Source organism: Cherax quadricarinatus, chromosome 13, assembly GCF_038502225.1.
Source record: "Cherax quadricarinatus isolate ZL_2023a chromosome 13, ASM3850222v1, whole genome shotgun sequence".
In the NCBI taxonomy this organism is placed as follows: domain Eukaryota; kingdom Metazoa; phylum Arthropoda; class Malacostraca; order Decapoda; family Parastacidae; genus Cherax; species Cherax quadricarinatus.
The window spans coordinates 42,422,206-42,441,572 of record NC_091304.1 but is presented as its reverse complement, the minus strand read 5'-3'; the positions used below and the strand labels follow the sequence as shown (position 1 = coordinate 42,441,572).

The window sequence follows — 19,367 nt, the reverse complement described above, 5'->3', positions numbered from 1 at the left end:
TATCCCCTTCATTAATACCTATCTTCCACTTATACACTTCGATCAGGTCTCCCCTCATTCTTCGTCTAACAAGTGAATGTAACTTTGTCAATTGTATAATGTACTGTAGGGTAAAATAGAACAGAAATCCATTACAGAATGTATGCACACTCAGGTACAACCATCAACTTGAGTACCAGATCCTCTACCATCCACCTCAGCCCAGTAGGGCCACAGCATAACTCTCCATTCTCCACAGTCATCCACAAACACCAGCACCCACAATTTAAGGTAAGAAATACTATTATCTCCGTTGCACATGTAATCATCATCTGTTCTTACGCAGTAAAAACAACATAATACATCACGACAATGAACTCCAATTACATATTCACTTTTATTTTTGTAAGATGTGGACACCTAAAAAAAAAAATTGACTTTTTAGGGGTCACCCAGGAATGTAACCCAATTTTTCCCATAAGTTCTTCAGTTCATCTAACGGTTTTTTACCTAAACAGCGTTTTCAGGAATTCAACTACAGTGTTCAATGATGGTCTATTGTATTTGGGAGTTGACTTGTCAGCGGATGGGTTTATGAAGGATAGGTTAACCTTAGAACTAATGAAGGAAAAAAAGTGAGTGGTGCGTTGAAGTATCTGTGGAGACAAAAAAGCGTTATCCGTCGAGGTAAAGAAGGGAATGTATGAGAGTACAGTGGTACCAACACACTTATATGGGTGTGAAGCTTAGGTTGAAAATGCTGCAGCAAGGAGGCAGCTGGAGGCAGTGATATCCTGTCTAAGGACAATGTGTGGTGTAAATATTATGCAGGGAATTCAGAGTGTGGAAATTAGGAGGTGTGGAGTTACTAAAAGTATTAGTCAGAGGGCTGAAGAAGGGTTGTTGAGGTGGTTTGGTCATTGAGAGAATGGATCAAAGTAGAATGACTTGGAAAGCATATAAATCTGTAGGGGAAAGAAGGTGGGGTAAGGGTCATCCTAGAAAAGGTTGTAGTGAGGGGGTAAAGGAGGTTTTTGTGGGTGAGGGGCTTGGACTTCCAGCATGTGTGAGCGTGTTAGATAGGAGTGAATGGAGCTGAATGGTTTTTGGGACCTGACGAGCTGTTGAAGTGTTAGAAGGGTAATATTTTTTAAAGGGATTCAGGGAAACCGGTTAGCAAGATTTGAGTCCTGGAAATGGGAAATACAATGCCTGCACTTTAAAGCAGGGGGTTTGGGATATTGGCAGTTTGGTGGGACTTCTGAACCGTCATATCTGAGTGCCTCTGCAAAGACACTGATTATGTATGAGTGAGGTGAAAGAGTTGAATGATGAAAGTGTTTTCTTTTTAAGGACTTTCTTTTTGGGTCACCCTGCCTCAGTGGGAGATGACCAATGTGTTAAAAAAAAAAAAACTATAGTTTTACATACAACCTAGGGCATACAAGGTTCCACTGTAATTATAAGTTAGTTTTAAGATTGCCCGATATGCTTTGCATAACAAAGTACAGTGAAACCCCGAGTTTCGGCCGTAATCCGTTTCAGGAACTAGGTCTAAACTCGAAACTGCCAAAAGTCGAAGCAATATTTCCCATAAGAAATAATGTAAATACAATTAGGTATGTAGTACGCTGGTAGACAGCAACCACCCAAGGAGGTACTACCATCCTGCCAGGTGACTGTGAAACAGAAACTTGTAACAGTTTTACATGATGGCAGGATTGCTGGTGTCTTTTTTCTGTCTCATAAACACGCTGGATAACAGGTATATCTTGCTACTTCTACTGACACTTAGGTCACACTACACAGGCATGCACATGCATATATATGCATACACACATCTAGGGTTTTTCTTCTTTTTCTTAATAGCTCTTGTTCTTGTTTTTTTTCTCTATTGTCCATGGGGAAGTGGAAAAGAATCTCCTCCGTAAGCCATGCGTGCCGTATGAGGCGACTAATATGCTGGGAGCAATGGGCTTGTAACCCCTTCTCCTTGACACATTTACTAAAAATGAAAAGAAGAAAAACTTATAAAACTGGGATGCTTGAATGTGTGTAGATGTAGTACGGATGATAAGAAAGAGATGACTGCTGATGTTATGAATGAAAAGAAGTTGGATGTCCTGGACCTAAGGGAAACAAAGCTGAAGGGGGTAGGCGACTTTCAGTGGGGAGAAATAAATGGGATTAAGTCAGGAGTATCTGAGAGTTAGAGCTAAGGAAGGGTAGCAATAATGTTGAAGGACCAGTTATGGAAGGAGAAGAGGGAATATAAATGTGTAAATTCAGAGATTGTGGATTAAAATAAGGGTAAGATGTGAAAAGTGGATCATAATAAGCGTGTATGCACCTGGAGAAGAGAGAAGAGTAAAGGAGAGAGAGAGATTTTGGGAGATGTTAAGTGAATGTATAGGAACCTTTGAACCAAGTGAGAGAGTAATTGTGGTAGAGGACCTAAATGCTAAAGTAGAAGAAATGTTTAGAGAGGGTGTGGTAGGTAAGTTTGGAGTGCCAGGTGTAAATGATAATGGGAGCCCTTTGAACTTTGTATAGAAAGGGGTTTAGTTATAGATAATACTTTTTTTTTTAAGAAAAAGAGGATAAATAAGTATACAAGATATGATGTAGGGCGTAATGACAATACATGTAGTTTGTTGGATACACAAATAACCCGCACATAAAGAGAGAAGCTTACGACGACGTTTCGGTCCGACTTGGACCAGTGCTCCCCTTCCTTTGTATTTGACTGGCTCGTCCTCCTTATTCCCCACTTCTACCACTACCACTACTACTACCTCTTCTACTACTACTGATGAAATTAACCCTTTCAGGGTCCAAGGCCAAAATCTGAAGTCATGCACCAGTGTCCAAGAAATTTTGAAAAAAAAAAAAAATTATTTTTTCTTACAGAATTAAAGAGCATATTTTTGTGAAGGTAATAAAGCAAAAAAAAATAGAATCTGATCAGTACTTACCGAGATACAGTGCCAAGAAGTTTGTAGAAAATGATGTGGTGGCGGCAACATCGACGAATTCCACATACGCGTATTATATTATTTTGTTGTTTTAGTTGTTTTTTCTTTTCTTTTCCAATTTTTTTCTATTCCTACTAACATTTGGGGCCTGAGAGACCAATACTGCATATAATTGATATATATATACTCACTGTATTGAACACAATAACCGCACTAAAGTTATTATCATATTATTGTTTACCACTGTTGTTTATTACAATAAACATGCACAAATATTGTATAATACTAATGTTCTATCATATATTTACATATTTACAATCACTGGACATGGTTTTAGAACTGCTGGAGCTTGTGGAACTCCTTGAAACAAGGCACCATGCACAGAGGCACCTTACATTCCTCACACATAAACCGAGTGTCTTTGCGTCTTTGTTGCCGTCGTTTTGTTTGTGCACAGACAATGCATCTCTTCTGAGCAAATTTCTTTTGAGTTGAAGGAAGCTGTATTATGAAATGATCACCTTCTCTCCTCAAACGCTTGGGTATATTGTGATGAATTCGAGGACCATGTTGTATTGCAGGTGTTGTTACCTGGTACTTCATTATGAGTTGTCTGACAACAGACAAACAAAATTCACCATACGGTGGTCTGTTACCAGTCTTTATTTGGTACATATTATATGCATTCAGCATTGAAATGTCCATGAGATGGAAGAAAAGTTTCATGTACCACTTGTAACTCTTACGAACACAGTCAACAAAACCAATCTGCATGTCACACTTGTCAACCAAGCGCATGTTTTGTGTATAATCAATCACTGTCACTGGTTTTCGAATACGTTCATTAGTCACTCGATCAACTTTGCCACTGTCTTGCATTTCATTACGGTGAATGGTTGTCAACAATGTGACATCTCGTTTGTCATGCCACCATAATGCCATGATGTCATTGGCAGTAAACACCTGCACGTCATCACCACGAACACCTGCGTTGAGCCTGGGCATATGTTTACGATTAGAACGCACTGTGCCACACACATCTGTCTTGTTCACTCGCATGAAATCACTGAGTAATGGGCTTGTGTACCAGTTATCGGTATATAATGTATGGCCCTTACCAAGATAAGGTGCCATCATGTTTCTCACTACGTCACCTGATATACCCAATAACATCTTGGTATCTTTCAATGTTTTACTACCCGTGTATACAACAATATCCAACACCAGGCCACTGTCACAATCACAAAGTACAAACAATTTTATACCAAAGCGGTTCCTCTTGCTCGGTATATACTGCTTGAATGACAGTCTACCTTTGAACAAAATCAAAGACTCGTCAATTACAAGATTCTTGAATGGATAAAAGTATATCCTGAACTTTTGTTTGAGATACATGAAAACATTTCTAATCTTGTATAACCTGTCACTTCTGTCAGGCCTGGTTTTGTCAGAGAAGTGCAACATACGTAACAGTAAGATAAACCTGTTCACTGGTATTATTTCACTGAAGGATGGGGTACAAATTAGCCGATCTGTGGACCAGTATGCTTTTATATTATGCTTATAGACGTGAGGCATAAGCATTATTGTTGCAAAAAGCAAATACATTTCTGCAACAGTCGTCTCTTTCCACCTGTGTAGTCTTGACTGTGGTGATAAGATCGTATTTGCCATGGTGTACTGAAAATACTTATTACTTTCCCTGACAATAATTTCCATCAATGGCTGGTCAAAGAATAATTCAAAGAATTCCAGTTCATTGGCCGTGGTTCCAAGGGGACAGGTAGGTAGAATTCCACTTTGAGAGTCATCAAAGTGGTGAGGGCTGGGAACAAAATTGGGATTTTGCTGCCAATCCCAGATACGGTTTGCTGGTGGATACTGGACATCATAGGCTGGTTGTACGGGTGGTTGTGGCGGGCTGGTGGGTGACGCTCCGCTTTGTCTTTGAACTGACGAGTCAGCAGCGTGGGTCCCCGCGTGGCACAGCGAGTCACGCATGGCGGTGCCACTACCACCACCAGCCCCACTAACACCATCCACTGATGCCTGTGGCCCATCCATGCCAAGTGTAGCCACATCATCCTCACTATCACTACCTAAAACGGGTGTAGGGCCACGGGATGTACTCCGGGATGTACTCCGTCCCCTGAGCACAGCATAGGGTACACTACCCGAGCGCATGTGGCGGCGAACATACCGACGCTTCACTGGTGAATATGTTTCCTCACTATCACTACTCGAATGATCGTCGAGCGCAATAAAATCACAATCCACGTCAGAATCATCGTCATTACTGAAGTCAGAGGCCAGGCCACGGGAAAATATTAGTTTTCTCTTACGTTTAGGAACACCCGACCGTGAGTCACGAGTGCCCACACCAGAGGTAGAAGGTCGAGGATCGTCGGGGTTTTCTGCACTATTATCGATATCCTGGTCATTATTTTCGGTCACTAACTTATCAAAGCCGTAGAATTTGTCTTCATTTCCACTTCCATCAGTGTCAGAACTATCAGACAGGAAGAGGAGAGTCCCAATTTTCCGGGGAGTGAGAGCTGACTTGCGATGAGGCATGGTGAACAAGGGTGACTGAGCCGGCGTTCCCACAATGCTATGCAGGCGCCTAGATTTTTTGTTTATGGCGCACACCCACGGCGCAGACCCATTCTCTCATATGTAGGCCTATGAGCGCTTTCGCGCTAAATTTGACGGCGCTAGAATTTTGGCGTAGATCTACGGTTTGGACACTCACCGACCAGCCATAGATCTACGGGACGGACCCTGAAAGGGTTAAGACACATGTGCGGTGTCTGGGTGTCTTTGTTGTGGACGTTTCGCCATCCAGTGGCTGGCTGGATGGCGAGACGTCTACGATAGAGATGCCCGGGTGTTGCGCATGTGTCTTAATTTCATCTTGTCGGTATTATATACCTTTCTTGTACTACTATTACTACTACTACTACTACTACCACCATCTCTTCCTGCCTATATATAGCCGTCCTGCTCCACTTCTGGTTAGTGTGACTTTGTAAATGGTCCAAGTCGGACTGAAACGTCGTCGTAAGCTTCTCTCTTTTATGTGCGGGTTATTTGTGTATTGTTCCAGTCACGATATTGTGCCTTGTTTTGTTATTTAGTTTGTTGGACTATGTATTGGTAGATAAGACTGTTGAGTAGACTTCAGGATGTACATGTTTATAGAGGGGCCACAGATATATCGGATCACTTTCTAGTTGTAGCTACAGTGAGAGTAAAAGGTAGATGGGATACAAGGAAAATAGAAACATCAAGTAAGAGAGAGGTGAAGGTGTATAAACTAAAAGAGGAGGCAGTTAGGGTAAGATATAAACCACAATTGGAAGATAGATGGGCTAGTGAGAGTATAGGCTATGGGGTTGAAGATGTATAGGGTAGGTTTAAGAATGTAGTGTTAGTGTTCAGCAGAAGTTTTTGGTTACAGGAAAGTGGGTGTGGGAGGGAAGAAGAGCGATTGGTGGAATGATGTAAGGAAGAAAAAGTTAGTATATGAGAGGTTTTTACAATGTAGAAGGGATACAAGGAGAGAAGAGTATATGGAGAGAAAAAGAGAGGTTAAGAGAGTGGTGAAGCAATGTAAAAAGAGAGAAAATGAGAGAGTGGGTGAAATGTTATCAACAAATTTTGTTGAAAATAAGAAAAAGTTTTGGAGTGAGATTAATAAATTGAGGAAGCCTAGGGAACAAATGGATCTGACAGTTAAAAATAGGAGAGGAGTTATTAAATGGAGAGTTAGAGGTATCGGGAAGATGGAGGGAATATTTTGAGGAATTGTTAAATGTTGCTGAAAATAGGGAAGCTGTGATTTCATGTATAGGACAAGGAGGGATAACACCTTGTAGGAGTGAGGAAGAGCCAGTTGTGAGTGTGGGGAAAGTTCGTGAGGCAGTGGGTAGAATAAAAGAGGGTAAGGCAGCTGAGATTGATGGGATAAAGATAGAAATGTTAAAAGCAGGAGGGGATATAGTTTTGGAGTGGTTGGTGCTATTATTTAATAAATGTATGGAAGAGGGTAAGGTACCTAGGGATTGGCAGAGAGCATGCATATTTCCTTTGTATAAAGGCAAGGGGGATAAAAGAGAATGCAAAAATTATAGGATAATAAGTCTGTTGAGTATACCTGGTAAAGTGTATGGTAGAGTTATTATTGAAAGAATTAAGAGTAAGATGGAGAGTAGGATAGCAGATGAACAAGGAGGCTTTAGGAAAGGTAGGGGGTGTGTAGACCAAGTGTTTGCAGTGAAACATATAGGTGAACAGTATTTAGATAAGGGTAAAGAGGTTTTTGTTCCATTTATGGATTTGGAACAGGCATATGACAGGGTGGATAGGGGGGCAATGTGGCAGATGTTGCAGGTGTATGGTATAGGAGGTAGGTTACTGAAAGCAGTAAAGAGTTTTTACGAGGATAGTGAGGCTCAGGTTAGAGTATGTAGGAGAGAGGGAGATTATTTCCCAGTAAAAGTAGGCCTTAGACAAGGACGTGTGATGTCACCGTGGTTGTTCAATATATTTATAGATGGGGCTGTAAGAGAAGTGAATGACAGGGTCTTGGCAAGAGGTGTGGAGTTAACCCTTTGACTGTTTTCGACGTATAAATACGTCTTACGAGCCAATGTTTCTCACGTATATATACTCAATAATTCTAGCGGCTTCAAATCAAGCGGGAGAAAGCTGGTAGGCCCACGTGTGAGAGAATGGGTGTGTGTGGTCAGTGTGCACCACAAAAAAAATCCTGCAGCACACATTGCGTAATGAGAAAAAAAACTGATCGTTTTTTTGGAATAAAACGCCGACTTTGAGGTGTATTTTCGTATAGTATTTATCGTTGTATTCGCGTTTTCATGGTCTTAGGTGATAAAATGGAAAACATATTACAGAAATAGAGATGATTTTCATTACTTTGACGAAAACGACCTTGAAACTGAGCTCAAAGTAGCAGAAATGTTCGATTTTTACCAATGTTCAGGAGTAAATAAATCGCACCACACGTCCAATACACGTCAACTGGGGAGTCTAATATTCTTTCATTAGTGCACTGATATTATTTATACCATTTTTACAATAATGCAGTAGTCTGCATAACAGTAAATTTTGTATTTTTTTGTATGAATAAAAATCAAAATAGAAAGCAATAATAATATAAGAGGGGCCTAGAGATGTGACTAATGAACAGAGCATATGTTATTTTAGTGCCACGAATGTCTACCTTGTTTATTCTGGACCCTATTTTGAAATTGGCATCTTTTTTAGTTTGCGTGAAATTGGCCAAATTGCCAATTTCTGACCACCATATTGGATAGTCCAAATTAGTAAATGGGAGGTTTCTTGTACTCAGCTGATAGATAAAATGGAGTTCTAGAGAAATAGCTATGAGTTTGGTCAACTGGAACAATGGAATTGGCTGAAAATAGGGCTCAAAGTCGGCGAAATCGCTGATACGCATATGTCGCCGAGACCACTAACTTCGCGGGAGCATAATTCCATGGGTTTTCGACCAAATTTCGAACTTTTGGTGTCATTACCATCGGGAAAAGATTCTCTATCATTTCATAAGAAAAAATAATTTTTTTTTTTTTTTCAAAAATTGAGCGACATAGAATGACAGTTTCAGAAAGGGGCCTGAAACAGTCAAAGGGTTAAAAGATAAAGAATCAAACACAAAGTGGGAGTTGTCAGTTGCTCTTTGCTGATGACACTGTGCTTTTGGGAGATTTTGAAGAGAAGTTGCAGAGGTTGGTGGATGAATTTGGTAGGGTATGCAAAAGAAGAAAATTAAAAGTGAATATAGGAAAGAGTAAGGTTATGAGGATAACAAAAAGATTAGGTGATGAAAGATTGGATATCAGATTGGAGGGAGAGAGTATGGAGGAGGTGAATGTATTTAGATATTTAGGAGTGGACATGTCACCAGATGGGTCTATGAAGGATGAGGTGAATCATAGAATTGATGAGGGGGAAAAGGGTAAGTGGTGCACTTAGGAGTCTGTGGAGACAAAGAACATTGTCCTTGGAAGCAAAGAGGGGAATGTATGAGAGTATAGTTGTACCAACACTCTTGTATGGGTGTGAAGCATGAGTGATGAATGTTGCAATGAGGGGAAGGCTGGAGGCAGTGGAGATGTCATGCCTGAGGACAATGTGTGGTGTGAATATAATGCAGAGAATTTGTAGTTTGGAAATTAGGTGGTGTGGGATTACCAAAACTATTATCCAGGGGGCTGAGGAGGGGCTGTTGAGGTGATTTGGAGATGTGGATAGAATGGAACAAAATAGAATGACTTTGAGAGTGTATAAATCTGTAGTGGAGAGAAGGCAGGGTAGGGGTCGGCCTACGAAGGGTTGGAGGAAGGGGATAAAGGAGGTTTTGCGTGTGAGGGGCTTGGACTTTCAGCAAGCGTGCATGAGCGTATTTGATAGGAGTGAATGGAGACAAATGGTTTTTAATACTTGATGTGCTGTTGGAGTGTGAGCAAAGTAACATTTATGAAGGGATTTGGGGAAACCAGCAGGCCAGACTTGAGTCCTGGAGATGGGAAGTACAGTGTCTACACTCTGCAGGAGTGGTGTTAATGTTGCAGTTTTATAACTGTAGTATAAAGCACCGCTCTGGCACGACAGTGATGGAGTAAATGATGATGAAAGTTTTTCTTTTTTGGGCCACCTTACCTTGGTGGGAATCGGCCGATGTGTTAATATAATAAAATAATAACAATTAATCTGTTCCAGACCCACAAAAATATTCACAAAAAATACATTTTTTAAAGAATAACTATAGTTGAACACATATATAACAAATATAAATACCTAAATGAGTAATATAATACATAAATAAACATTTAAATAAACATTTAAAATCACATTATGTACTTTTATTGAAGAGTCTTCCTGGCATCTGGAAGATGAGGAGAGAGGGAGGACTTATTGTTTGGAAGGGGAATCCCCTTCCATAAAGACTTTAGGTAACAAGTCCTTATCTGGGATTACTTCCCTTCTTTGTCTTTTAATGCCACTAGGACCCGCTTGAGTCACTGAACCTCTGTTTCACAAAACAATTTTCAAGAATGCTCTGTTTCTGGTGTCTGATTTCCCTGAAGTGGTACAAGGTTGTCACTGAACATGTTGCAGATATGGCTTGTTTCAGTTTGGTCAGGGTGATACTTTTCAACAAAACTTTGCAACTCATTCCACTTTGCACACATGTTCATAATCACTGAAGAAGACACCTTCACTCCCTCTTCCTCCTCCTCCTCTGAAGTAAGTTCCTCAGCTGTGGTCTGATGCTGTTCCGGTTGAAGCTCTTGCATCTCGTCAGTGGTTAGCTCTTCCCTGTGGTCCTCCACCAACTCTTCCACATCCTTGCCACTCGCCTCCAACCCCATGGACTTGCCCAATGCCACAATACCTTCCACAACAGGCAGAGGGTCGGCAGGGTCAGGGTCAACCTCAAACCCTTCAAAATCCCTCTGGATGATACACTGTGGCCACAACTGTCTCCAAGCAAAGTTCAAAGCCCTGGAAGTCACTCCCTCCCAAGCCTTACCTATAAGGCTTCTGCAGTTGCAGATATTGAAGTGATTCCTCCAGAACTCTCTTAGGGTCAATTCAGTGTCCAAGGTCACTTCAAAGCACTTTTCAAACACTGCTTTTGTGTAGAATTTTTTGAAGTTAGAAATGACCTGCTGGTCCATGGGCTGGAGGAGAGGAATGGTGTTAGGAGGCAAGAACTTCACTGTTATAAAACTGAAGTCCCTAGACAAGAGGTTTACCAAGTTTGGAGGATGAGCAGTAGCATTGTCCATTACCAGGAGGGACTTGGGTGGCAAATTATTTTCCAGGAAGTAGCTTTTCACACTGGGGCCAAACACTTCATGGACCCACTCTTTGAAAATTTGCCTCGTGACCCAGGCCTTATGATTAGCTTTCCACAACACACACAATTTACTTTTGATGACATTGTTTTCTTGAACACACTGGGATTTTCTGAGTGATACACCAGTAAAGGCTTCACTTTAAAATCCCCACTAGCATTAGCGTGTCCTGGCAGTGCCTTTTCCTCCTGAGTAATGTAGGTCCTCTTTGGCATTGTCTTCCAAAAGAGGCCTGTTTCGTCACAATTGAACACTTGTTGGGATTTGAATTCTTCAGCCTCTACATACCCCTTGAATTCATGCACATATTTTTCAGCCTCCAGTTTGTCAGAACTGGCAGCCTCACCATGCCTTACCACACTGTGTATGCCACTTCGCTTCTTAAATCTGTCAAACCAGCCTCTGCTGGCCTTAACCCCTCAAGAGTCCGTGTCATAGATCTACAGCTTTACGTTGAGGATAAAAACCGTAAATCTACGTCATGAGCTCAGCTCACTCTGATAAGCTGTGAGCGGTAAATTTGAGCCTAGATATGAGAGAATACACCTATGTGGCATGTGTGCACCACATAAAACAAATCCTGCAGCACACAGTGCATAATGAGAAAAAAACTGCGACCGTAATTTTCGATTAAAACAGCAACTTTGCAGTGTTTTTTCGTATGTTTTATATAGTTGTATTTGCGATTTCTTGGTCTCATTTGATAGAACGGAAGATATATTACAGAAATAGAGATGATTTTGATTGGTTTTATTACTGAAAATGGCTTGAAACTAAGCTCAAAGTAGCAGAAATGTTAAATTTTTGCTGAAGTTCAAGAGTAAACAAATGACCTCACACGTCTAATACACGCCAGCTGGTGGGTCTAATATACATTCACAAATGTGGTGATATTATTTATACAATTATTACAATATTGCATGACAGTAAATCTTCCATTTTTTGGTTTGAATAAAAATTCATAATGTGAATAAAAAATGAAAATGGAATTCATTTCTAAAGCCTGAAAACATAACTAATGAACAGAGGAAATGTTAGTTTAGTACCAGAAATGCCTGCATTGTTTATTCTGGACCCTATTTTGAAATTGGAATAGTATTTTGAACTTTGCACTAAATTGGCCAAATTACCAATTTCCAATCACTTTATTTTGTAGTTGAAACAGTTGAGTTGGTGATTTCTTGTGCTCAATCGATAGAACAGAAGTAATACTAGTGAAATAGCTAAGAATTTGGTTGACTGGAATAAAGTAATTGGCCTAAAATGGGAGTCTAAGTTGGCAAAATCGCCGATGCATAAATATCGCTGACACATCAAAATTCGCGAGAGCATAATTTCATCAGTTTTCCATCAAATTTCATACTTTTTGTTTTATTACCTTCAGAAAAAGATTCTCTACCATTTCATAAGAAAAAATAACAAAATTATTTTTTTAAAATTCTTGGACACTGGTGCGCACTTTGAAATTTGGCCTTTGGACCCTGAAAGGGTTAAATTCACTAACATCAGCACTGGTTCCAGGCATTTTCTTTGCAAGATCGGCATGCAACTGCCTTGCCTTTTAACAAATGATCGACTCTGAAACACTATCACCCGCTATCTGTTTATTGTTGATCCACACCACCAACAACTTCTCAACCTCTTCGACTGTTTGTGTTCTATTTTTGGTTAACACACAATCGGTAAACAAGCACTAAACACAATGAATTTATTGTGAAATGTTCGGATGAGTGTGCAGGGTAATGTTCACTCAAGGATAAACAAAGCTAGACTGGCTCATGATGCCTGCATGGGGAGGCACAGGTCTGGTATACCGGTTGAAACACGGGGCAATGGCCGAAACTGGGGACAAAGTTTAGCTGAAAAAAGCAGCCGAAACTCGAAATGGCCTGTACTCAGGGCAGCTGAAACTCAGGGTTCCACTGTAGTTTATACATGCCATTTACCAGAAATGTACAGTATGCCATTTTATAGGAATAGTTTTGTTTAAAGGTCACTCAGCCCTGCACATAAAGGAAAACAGAGATGGAGGGGAGGGGAAAAGGCTGAAAAAATGGTGTAGATGAAGTAAACCAACGTCAGTCTGAAAAGTAAAATCAGTGCAGCAAAAGTGAGTCACAGAGGTGAGAGGATAAAATAAGCATGGCCACATCAGAAAAGATCTGAAATTATTCTGACAAGCTCTTTAATGAATGGGTCAGTCAAATTATTTTGGACTGTCAGGGCAGCTTGATACTCGCAGATTGGTGAAGCTCACCTCTGTGAGTTGGCCACATGTGTCTAATATGACAATATAATCGTGCAAAGTACAGTTTCCCAAAACTGACAGCAGTATAAGGATGATGGCCAGAAGCCTAACTGTAGTTTATGTAAAAAAAAAAAATTATTAGCCACTAATAAGAACTAATGACATTACCATCAATCTAGCATGAGCTGAATTAATCAGAGAATGGCAAATGCCTGTGGAAGTTAGAAAGGTCCAGAACTGCAGTACACCCTGAAGTATCCACAAGTTCCTTTCCTTGAAACTCCATGTCTAGGTACCCAGCATAAAACTTCTGGTACTTGCAAGAAATGTGGCACCAACATTGGTGAATGTCAACAACAACGAAATAAAAAATCTGAATTACACTCTAGAGAGTCAGAGACTGTTGAAAAGTATGAGTATATTGGGTACTAAATTTTCACTTTTGTTTAAAATTCACAATCATAATAAGTCTTAACATGCAGATTTAAATCACCGATGTATAAATGGCACCATACCATGTTGATATTTATAGTACCACAGTTGTAGATTGTTTTGTTAGAAATGAAACAAACTAGATTTTGGTTTAAGAATTTCTTACTATAAATTCATATTATTGCAGTGACATTTACAGTCCCACTTAAACACATCACAAGTTTTGCTAAACAATTATTATTACAGTACAGGTTGGCCATCACTAATCTGGCATCCTTGGGACCTGTAGCGTGCCGGATTAGTGAGTTTGCCAGATTACAGAGTGGTTAGGTTAGAATACACTTAATTAACCTATCAATAGAGAGACTTTCTGCTACATCTTCCTCATTTTCATCACTGCTTTCTCCTCCACTGGCTTGCTGCTGTGGATTTACAACCATATGCACAATTTCTGAGTCAGTATAATGATGAAATTTTAGTCAGTATAATGATGAAATTTGAAATTATGCTACCCAAAATTATTGCTGGATTACTGATGGAACTGGATTAGTGATGGCCGACCTGTACTACTGCAAAACTCAAGTCATTAAATGGATCATCAGATTCACTTTCAAAGAGTCCATCTATATGTTCCTGTGTAAGCTGTATTGTATACCAATGATATACAACTAGTCAAACAGCAACATCATGGAATCTTGGTACAGAGGACATCTCCACAACCTACTTGCCTACTCTTGGGTATAACCTATTTCCACTGGGGAATCCTGCCTACTCATGGCAATGCCTTCATCTGCTGCACCTCATCTGATGCCAGTATATAAGCACCAGCCTTTCTTCCTGTGCTTTGTGTTCTTCAAGACTGTTCATCACCTGTTCCTATGCTGAGGACCCCTCAAGGAAGGTTCCTTGATGTTGGTGAGGGGCTCTTGATTTAGGGAATTGGATCTGTGCTCCAGTTCCCCAAATTAAGCCTGAATGCCTTCCACATCCCCCCCCCCCCAGGCGCTGTATAATCCTCCGGGTTTAGCGCTTCCCCCTTGATTGTAATAATAATATGCTGAGGAACTGATTACCTTGTCTTCTATTGTCTTTTGTATGAATTTCTAGTCTTCAGATTATGTCTATGAATTGTATTGATAAAGCCAATGGATGGAGAAACATCTACAAGTTAAAAGATATCTGGATGTTGCACATATGTCTAATTCATCATTATTACATTAGTCAGCAACATTATTATCAACACTAGCAGATCATGCTGACACTAAGTCATCAAACAGGGCTACATGCCATCTAAAGCATTTGATATATGTACTGCACTTAAGAAATTATCACATCTGAGGAATATATCTTCCTAAATTAATAATCCAGCAGCCCAGCCAATTCCAGGTTGTTTCAAATTTCCAGCTTTCGCAAGTTCCTCAGGGTCATTTACCATCCACCTGTTCCATACGTAGTGGCCCTTCACTTTGAAAGGCTTGTTCAAAGAAACATCCATGGGCTGGAGTAGAGATGTTACCACAGGTATCGCCACTTCCCTAAAATTCTTTAAATCTAGATAAAACTTTTTGAAACAAAATGGGCCCTGAACTGGTCCCAATCAAGTAGGGACTTCAGTAATTCGTTTCTGGTTTGGATGACAAAGAATTATCTAATTACAGTATTGTAAGGCTGTGTTTGGTGTACATACACCTGTCAAATACCAATGAGTTGGCTGAACAGGTGTCAGCATTAGCAGTCTTGTGTAGGCTTCGTTAGGCTCCAGTCCAAGATTTTTCTGAAGCAGTAAAAGTCTTGTTAACAAGGTCCCCAGATTTTGTAAACCATACTTCCACAGAATGTTCTCAACCCAATCCTTGGGCTGCACAAACACTTGTATTTTTGGAGGAAATGCCTCTTTTGGCACATTTTTCTTTAAACACTACAGCTGGTTTCAATTTTGTTCCATCAGCCATATAGGCTGAAATCAGGTTAAATGTGCTTTCTCAGTTCCAGTAGTTTTGACAAAAAATTTTCACCAATTGTGTGCACTGTAGTATTTCCTGATATATCAAAAAAATGGGCATTTCATTGTTTTTAATCTGAGAAAATTTTTTAAATTCCTTCCAATTTCTGATAAAAACATTTAGCACTCTTTTCTGCTCTTCGACATTAAACAGAAGGTTCTGGGTGATGTAAGTTCTTGTGCATAGTGAAAGTTTATAGCAAATCATAAAAGTTACACCATCCTGACAATGCCTGCAATACAATGGCATCAATATTTTGCTCATTCTGGTGTATTTCAAGGACCTAGGTAAACAAATCGTTTTCTAACTATTCATAGGGATTTACATGAATTACAATATCAATATTATTCTTAGCTTTTGGAATTTTCATAAGGCTTTCCTTGTTTTTTCATCATTCGCTTCGAGATTTTTTCTGTGGTGCCAAATTTAATCATCAGCACAGCTGGAAGCATTCTCAGCAACACACAACTTGACGATATTGTGCTTCATGTGTCCTTTGATGCTTTCTGCAGGCACATCAATGTTCAATAAGAATGAAAAAAATATTCTCAAGAGCTTATTGTAATGGTGAGAGTACCAAAACCAAGGGTGAAGGTGGTGATAACAGTAATCATCATCATTAGTGAAGCTAATAGTTTGGGCAGCTTAAAAAATAGATTAGACAAATATACAAGTGAAAAAGGTTGAGTCTGAAAAGTAGCAGCCTAACATGGGCTACCTGCAGTGCTTCTCTATCCTTATGTTCTTAGTAGTAAAGTATTTCAAAACTTTTATTTAAATAAAATTATAAACATGAATAAAATAATTTTCATTTACAAAAAGCATTCTGGTAGTCAATCTTGCAGTAATTAGGATTCAGTTGCTCTCAAATCTGCTCGGGGCCATCACAACCCTTTAACTCAATAACATGACAGTGATATTAGCCTAAATATTTTTTTTCACTATTTTGATAATTTTTCATAATTTTTTAATGGCAATTTGCTCTGATATGATGAAAGATATTCTTGCTTTATAGCTGATAATATACAGTGCAATATGGCCCAAAGGTCAAGGATACTGCCCTGACCAAAAGTCAGACATTCCATTCAAATATTGTTTTGTTACTGTTTTAACCAACTGGATTCTACTGATATTTCACCATGTATCCCAATTGTCATGGAAGTTTTCCCAACCAAAATTTACTCTTGGTTGAATGTATATTACATTTGCATTATTAACAATTGCTAGATACTTCATAATATTTTGCTTATAAACTGAAAGATTTTAAATCCTTCTTTACATGTTGAAAGCCCTAATGAAACTTTCTACTTAAGAGTTAGTGCTGTGTGGTACAAATGTACTTAACAGTGGTAGTCAAACAATTACAGTGGACCCTCGACTAACGCTATTAATCCGTTCCTGAGAGCTCATCGTTAGTCAAAATAATCGTTAGTCAAGTTAATTTTCCCCATAAGAAATAATGGAAATCAAATTAATCCGTACAAGACACCCAAAAGTATTGAAAAAAAAAAATTTAACACAGGAAATATTAATTTTAATACACACAAACTGAAGAAGACATGCACAGTTACATGACACTTACCTTTATTGAAGTTCTGGTGATGATTGATGGGATGGGAAGAGGGGAATGTGTTGATGGTCTTAGTGTTTAGAAGGGGAATCCCCTTCCATTAGGACTTGAGATGGCAAGTCCTTTTTCGGGGTTACTTCCCTTCTTTTAATGCCACTAGGACCAGCTTGAGAGTCACTGGACCTCTGTCGCACAACATATCTGCCCATAGAGGCCTTTACTTCCCGTTCCTTTATGACATTCCTAAAGTGTTTCACAACATTGTCAGTGTCACCATTAAACACTTGTTCAGGTTTCAGTCTTTCACTGTCTATGTACTCCTTGAATTCCTGCACATATTTTTCAGCTGCTTTTTGGTCCAAACTGGCAGCCTCACCATGCCTTATCACATTATGTATGCCACTACGATTCTTAAATCTCTCAAACCAACCTTTGCTGGCCTTAAATTCACTCACATCACCACTAGTTGCTGGCATTTTTCTAATTAAATCGTCATGCAACTTCCTAGCCTTTTCACATATGATCGCTTGAGAGATGCTATCTCCTGCTATCTGTTTTTCATTTATCCATACCAATAACAGTCTCTCAACATCTTCTATCACTTGCGATCTCAGTTTCGAAAACATAGTTGCACCTTTTTCAAGAACAGCTTCCTTGATTGCCGTTTTCTTGGCCACAATAGTAGCGATGGTTGATTGGGGTTTTGTGTACAGCCTGGCCAGCTCGGAGACACGCACTCCACTTTCATACTTAGCAATGATCTCTTTCTTCATATCCATAGTAATTCTCACCCTTTTTGCTGTAGGGTTGGCACTAGAAGCTTTCTTGGGGCCCTTGGTGACATATTTTGCAGGTGCAATCACTAAAAAGGCTGTCATAATATGAAATGTTCCGATTGTATGCTTGGAAGCGACCGCGGTGGCTGGCTGGCTTGTAAACACTGGCCAGAAGTGGACGCGTCTCAGACGGAACGAATAGCGTTGGTCGAGTTTTTTAGCGCTAATCGAGGCAAAATTTTTGCGATAAAATGTATCGCTAGTCAGATTTATCGTTAATCGATGTCATCGCTGGTCGAGGGTCCACTGTACTTAACTACAAATTAAAAGCTAAATATTAGAATCCATTTTACAGTTAACATTAAAGTGACTCCTTGAACCAGGACCATACTTCTTACTCACTTGTATAGAATATTAACCTATCTGACCCATTTTGACACCATTAAACTAACATGCATTGATGTATATTCATTAAATGCATACATAAACAAGTAGAACAGTAAACACAATTAAACATAAGTGACTAAAAATATGCACCTTAATGTGGTCCAAGCTTAAGAGTAGTGTTGTATTAGACAGGAATTGAACCTATCGGTTTCTCAAATACATGTACTACTCAGTTTTTTTCCAAAATGCCAGAATGTAAATTTTTCTGTAGTCATTGGCAACAGGCGATATATTCATTATATCTTCACAAAACAATCGGCAACAGGCGATATATTCATTATATCTTCACAAAACAATCAACTCTCTGAGCTACCATTTTTTGCAACATTAATAAATAACTGGTATTTAGTAACAATCTTTTTTACTCTTTTTTAATACAAAATAATTCTTCACTAAATTGTGATTATCACATTTTCCTGGAAATCTTTTTGAAAACAATACAAGTTATTTGAGAACCAACCTTACCTCCAAATTTGAAAGTTGGTGTTGGAATGATGTACTCTTTACTGAAGTCTGAAAAATATATGAAAAATATATTAAAACAGAGTAGCATACTACCATTCAACATGCTAGCAAGTTTGTCAAGCTCTCATAAACTAAAAGCAAGGAATCGTCGTGTCTAAATTTTAGCATTTCTTCTGAGAGTCTGTGAGGTAGACCCATAATGCCTTATCCACACCTAGACCCATCTTTTTGGCCACAACAGGAGTCCATCACACACAGTACAGTGGACCCCTGGTTTACGATGGCATCAGTATCCAGTAAATCTGGTATTCGATACATTTTAACGCAAAAATTTTGCCTTGGTTCCTGTTAAAAAACCCACCATACGCGATTCATCCAAGACGTGTCCACGTGTGGCCCAGTGTTTACAAGCCAGCCAGTGTGCTCGCATCTAAGGATACATTCGATACATTCCATATTATCACAGTGTTTTTGGTGCTTGTTTCTGCAAAATAAGTCACCATGGGCCCCAAGAAAGCTTCTAGTGCCAACCCTGTGGTAAAAAGGGTGAGAATTGGTATGGAAA

General features: G+C 39.4%; 1 protein-coding gene across 11 annotated transcripts in view; it reads right to left on the bottom strand.

The window, feature by feature from the left end:
• Window positions 1-19,367, bottom strand: part of LOC128688548 (EEF1A lysine methyltransferase 2) — a 332,797-nt gene that overhangs the window by 149,959 nt on the left and 163,471 nt on the right. For 6 of the 11 annotated variants that reach the window (XM_053776392.2, XM_053776394.2, XM_053776393.2 and 3 more), the window contains one exon: window positions 18,803-18,850. The exons of 1 other annotated variant lie outside the window; for it this stretch is intronic. In XM_053776392.2, the coding sequence (XP_053632367.2) occupies window positions 18,803-18,850 (48 nt within the window). Of the gene's footprint in view, window positions 1-13,685; window positions 18,851-19,367 lie in introns of those variants that run through there. 4 more of the 11 variants (XM_053776398.2, XM_053776397.2, XM_053776396.2 and 1 more) reach the window with 2 other exon arrangements.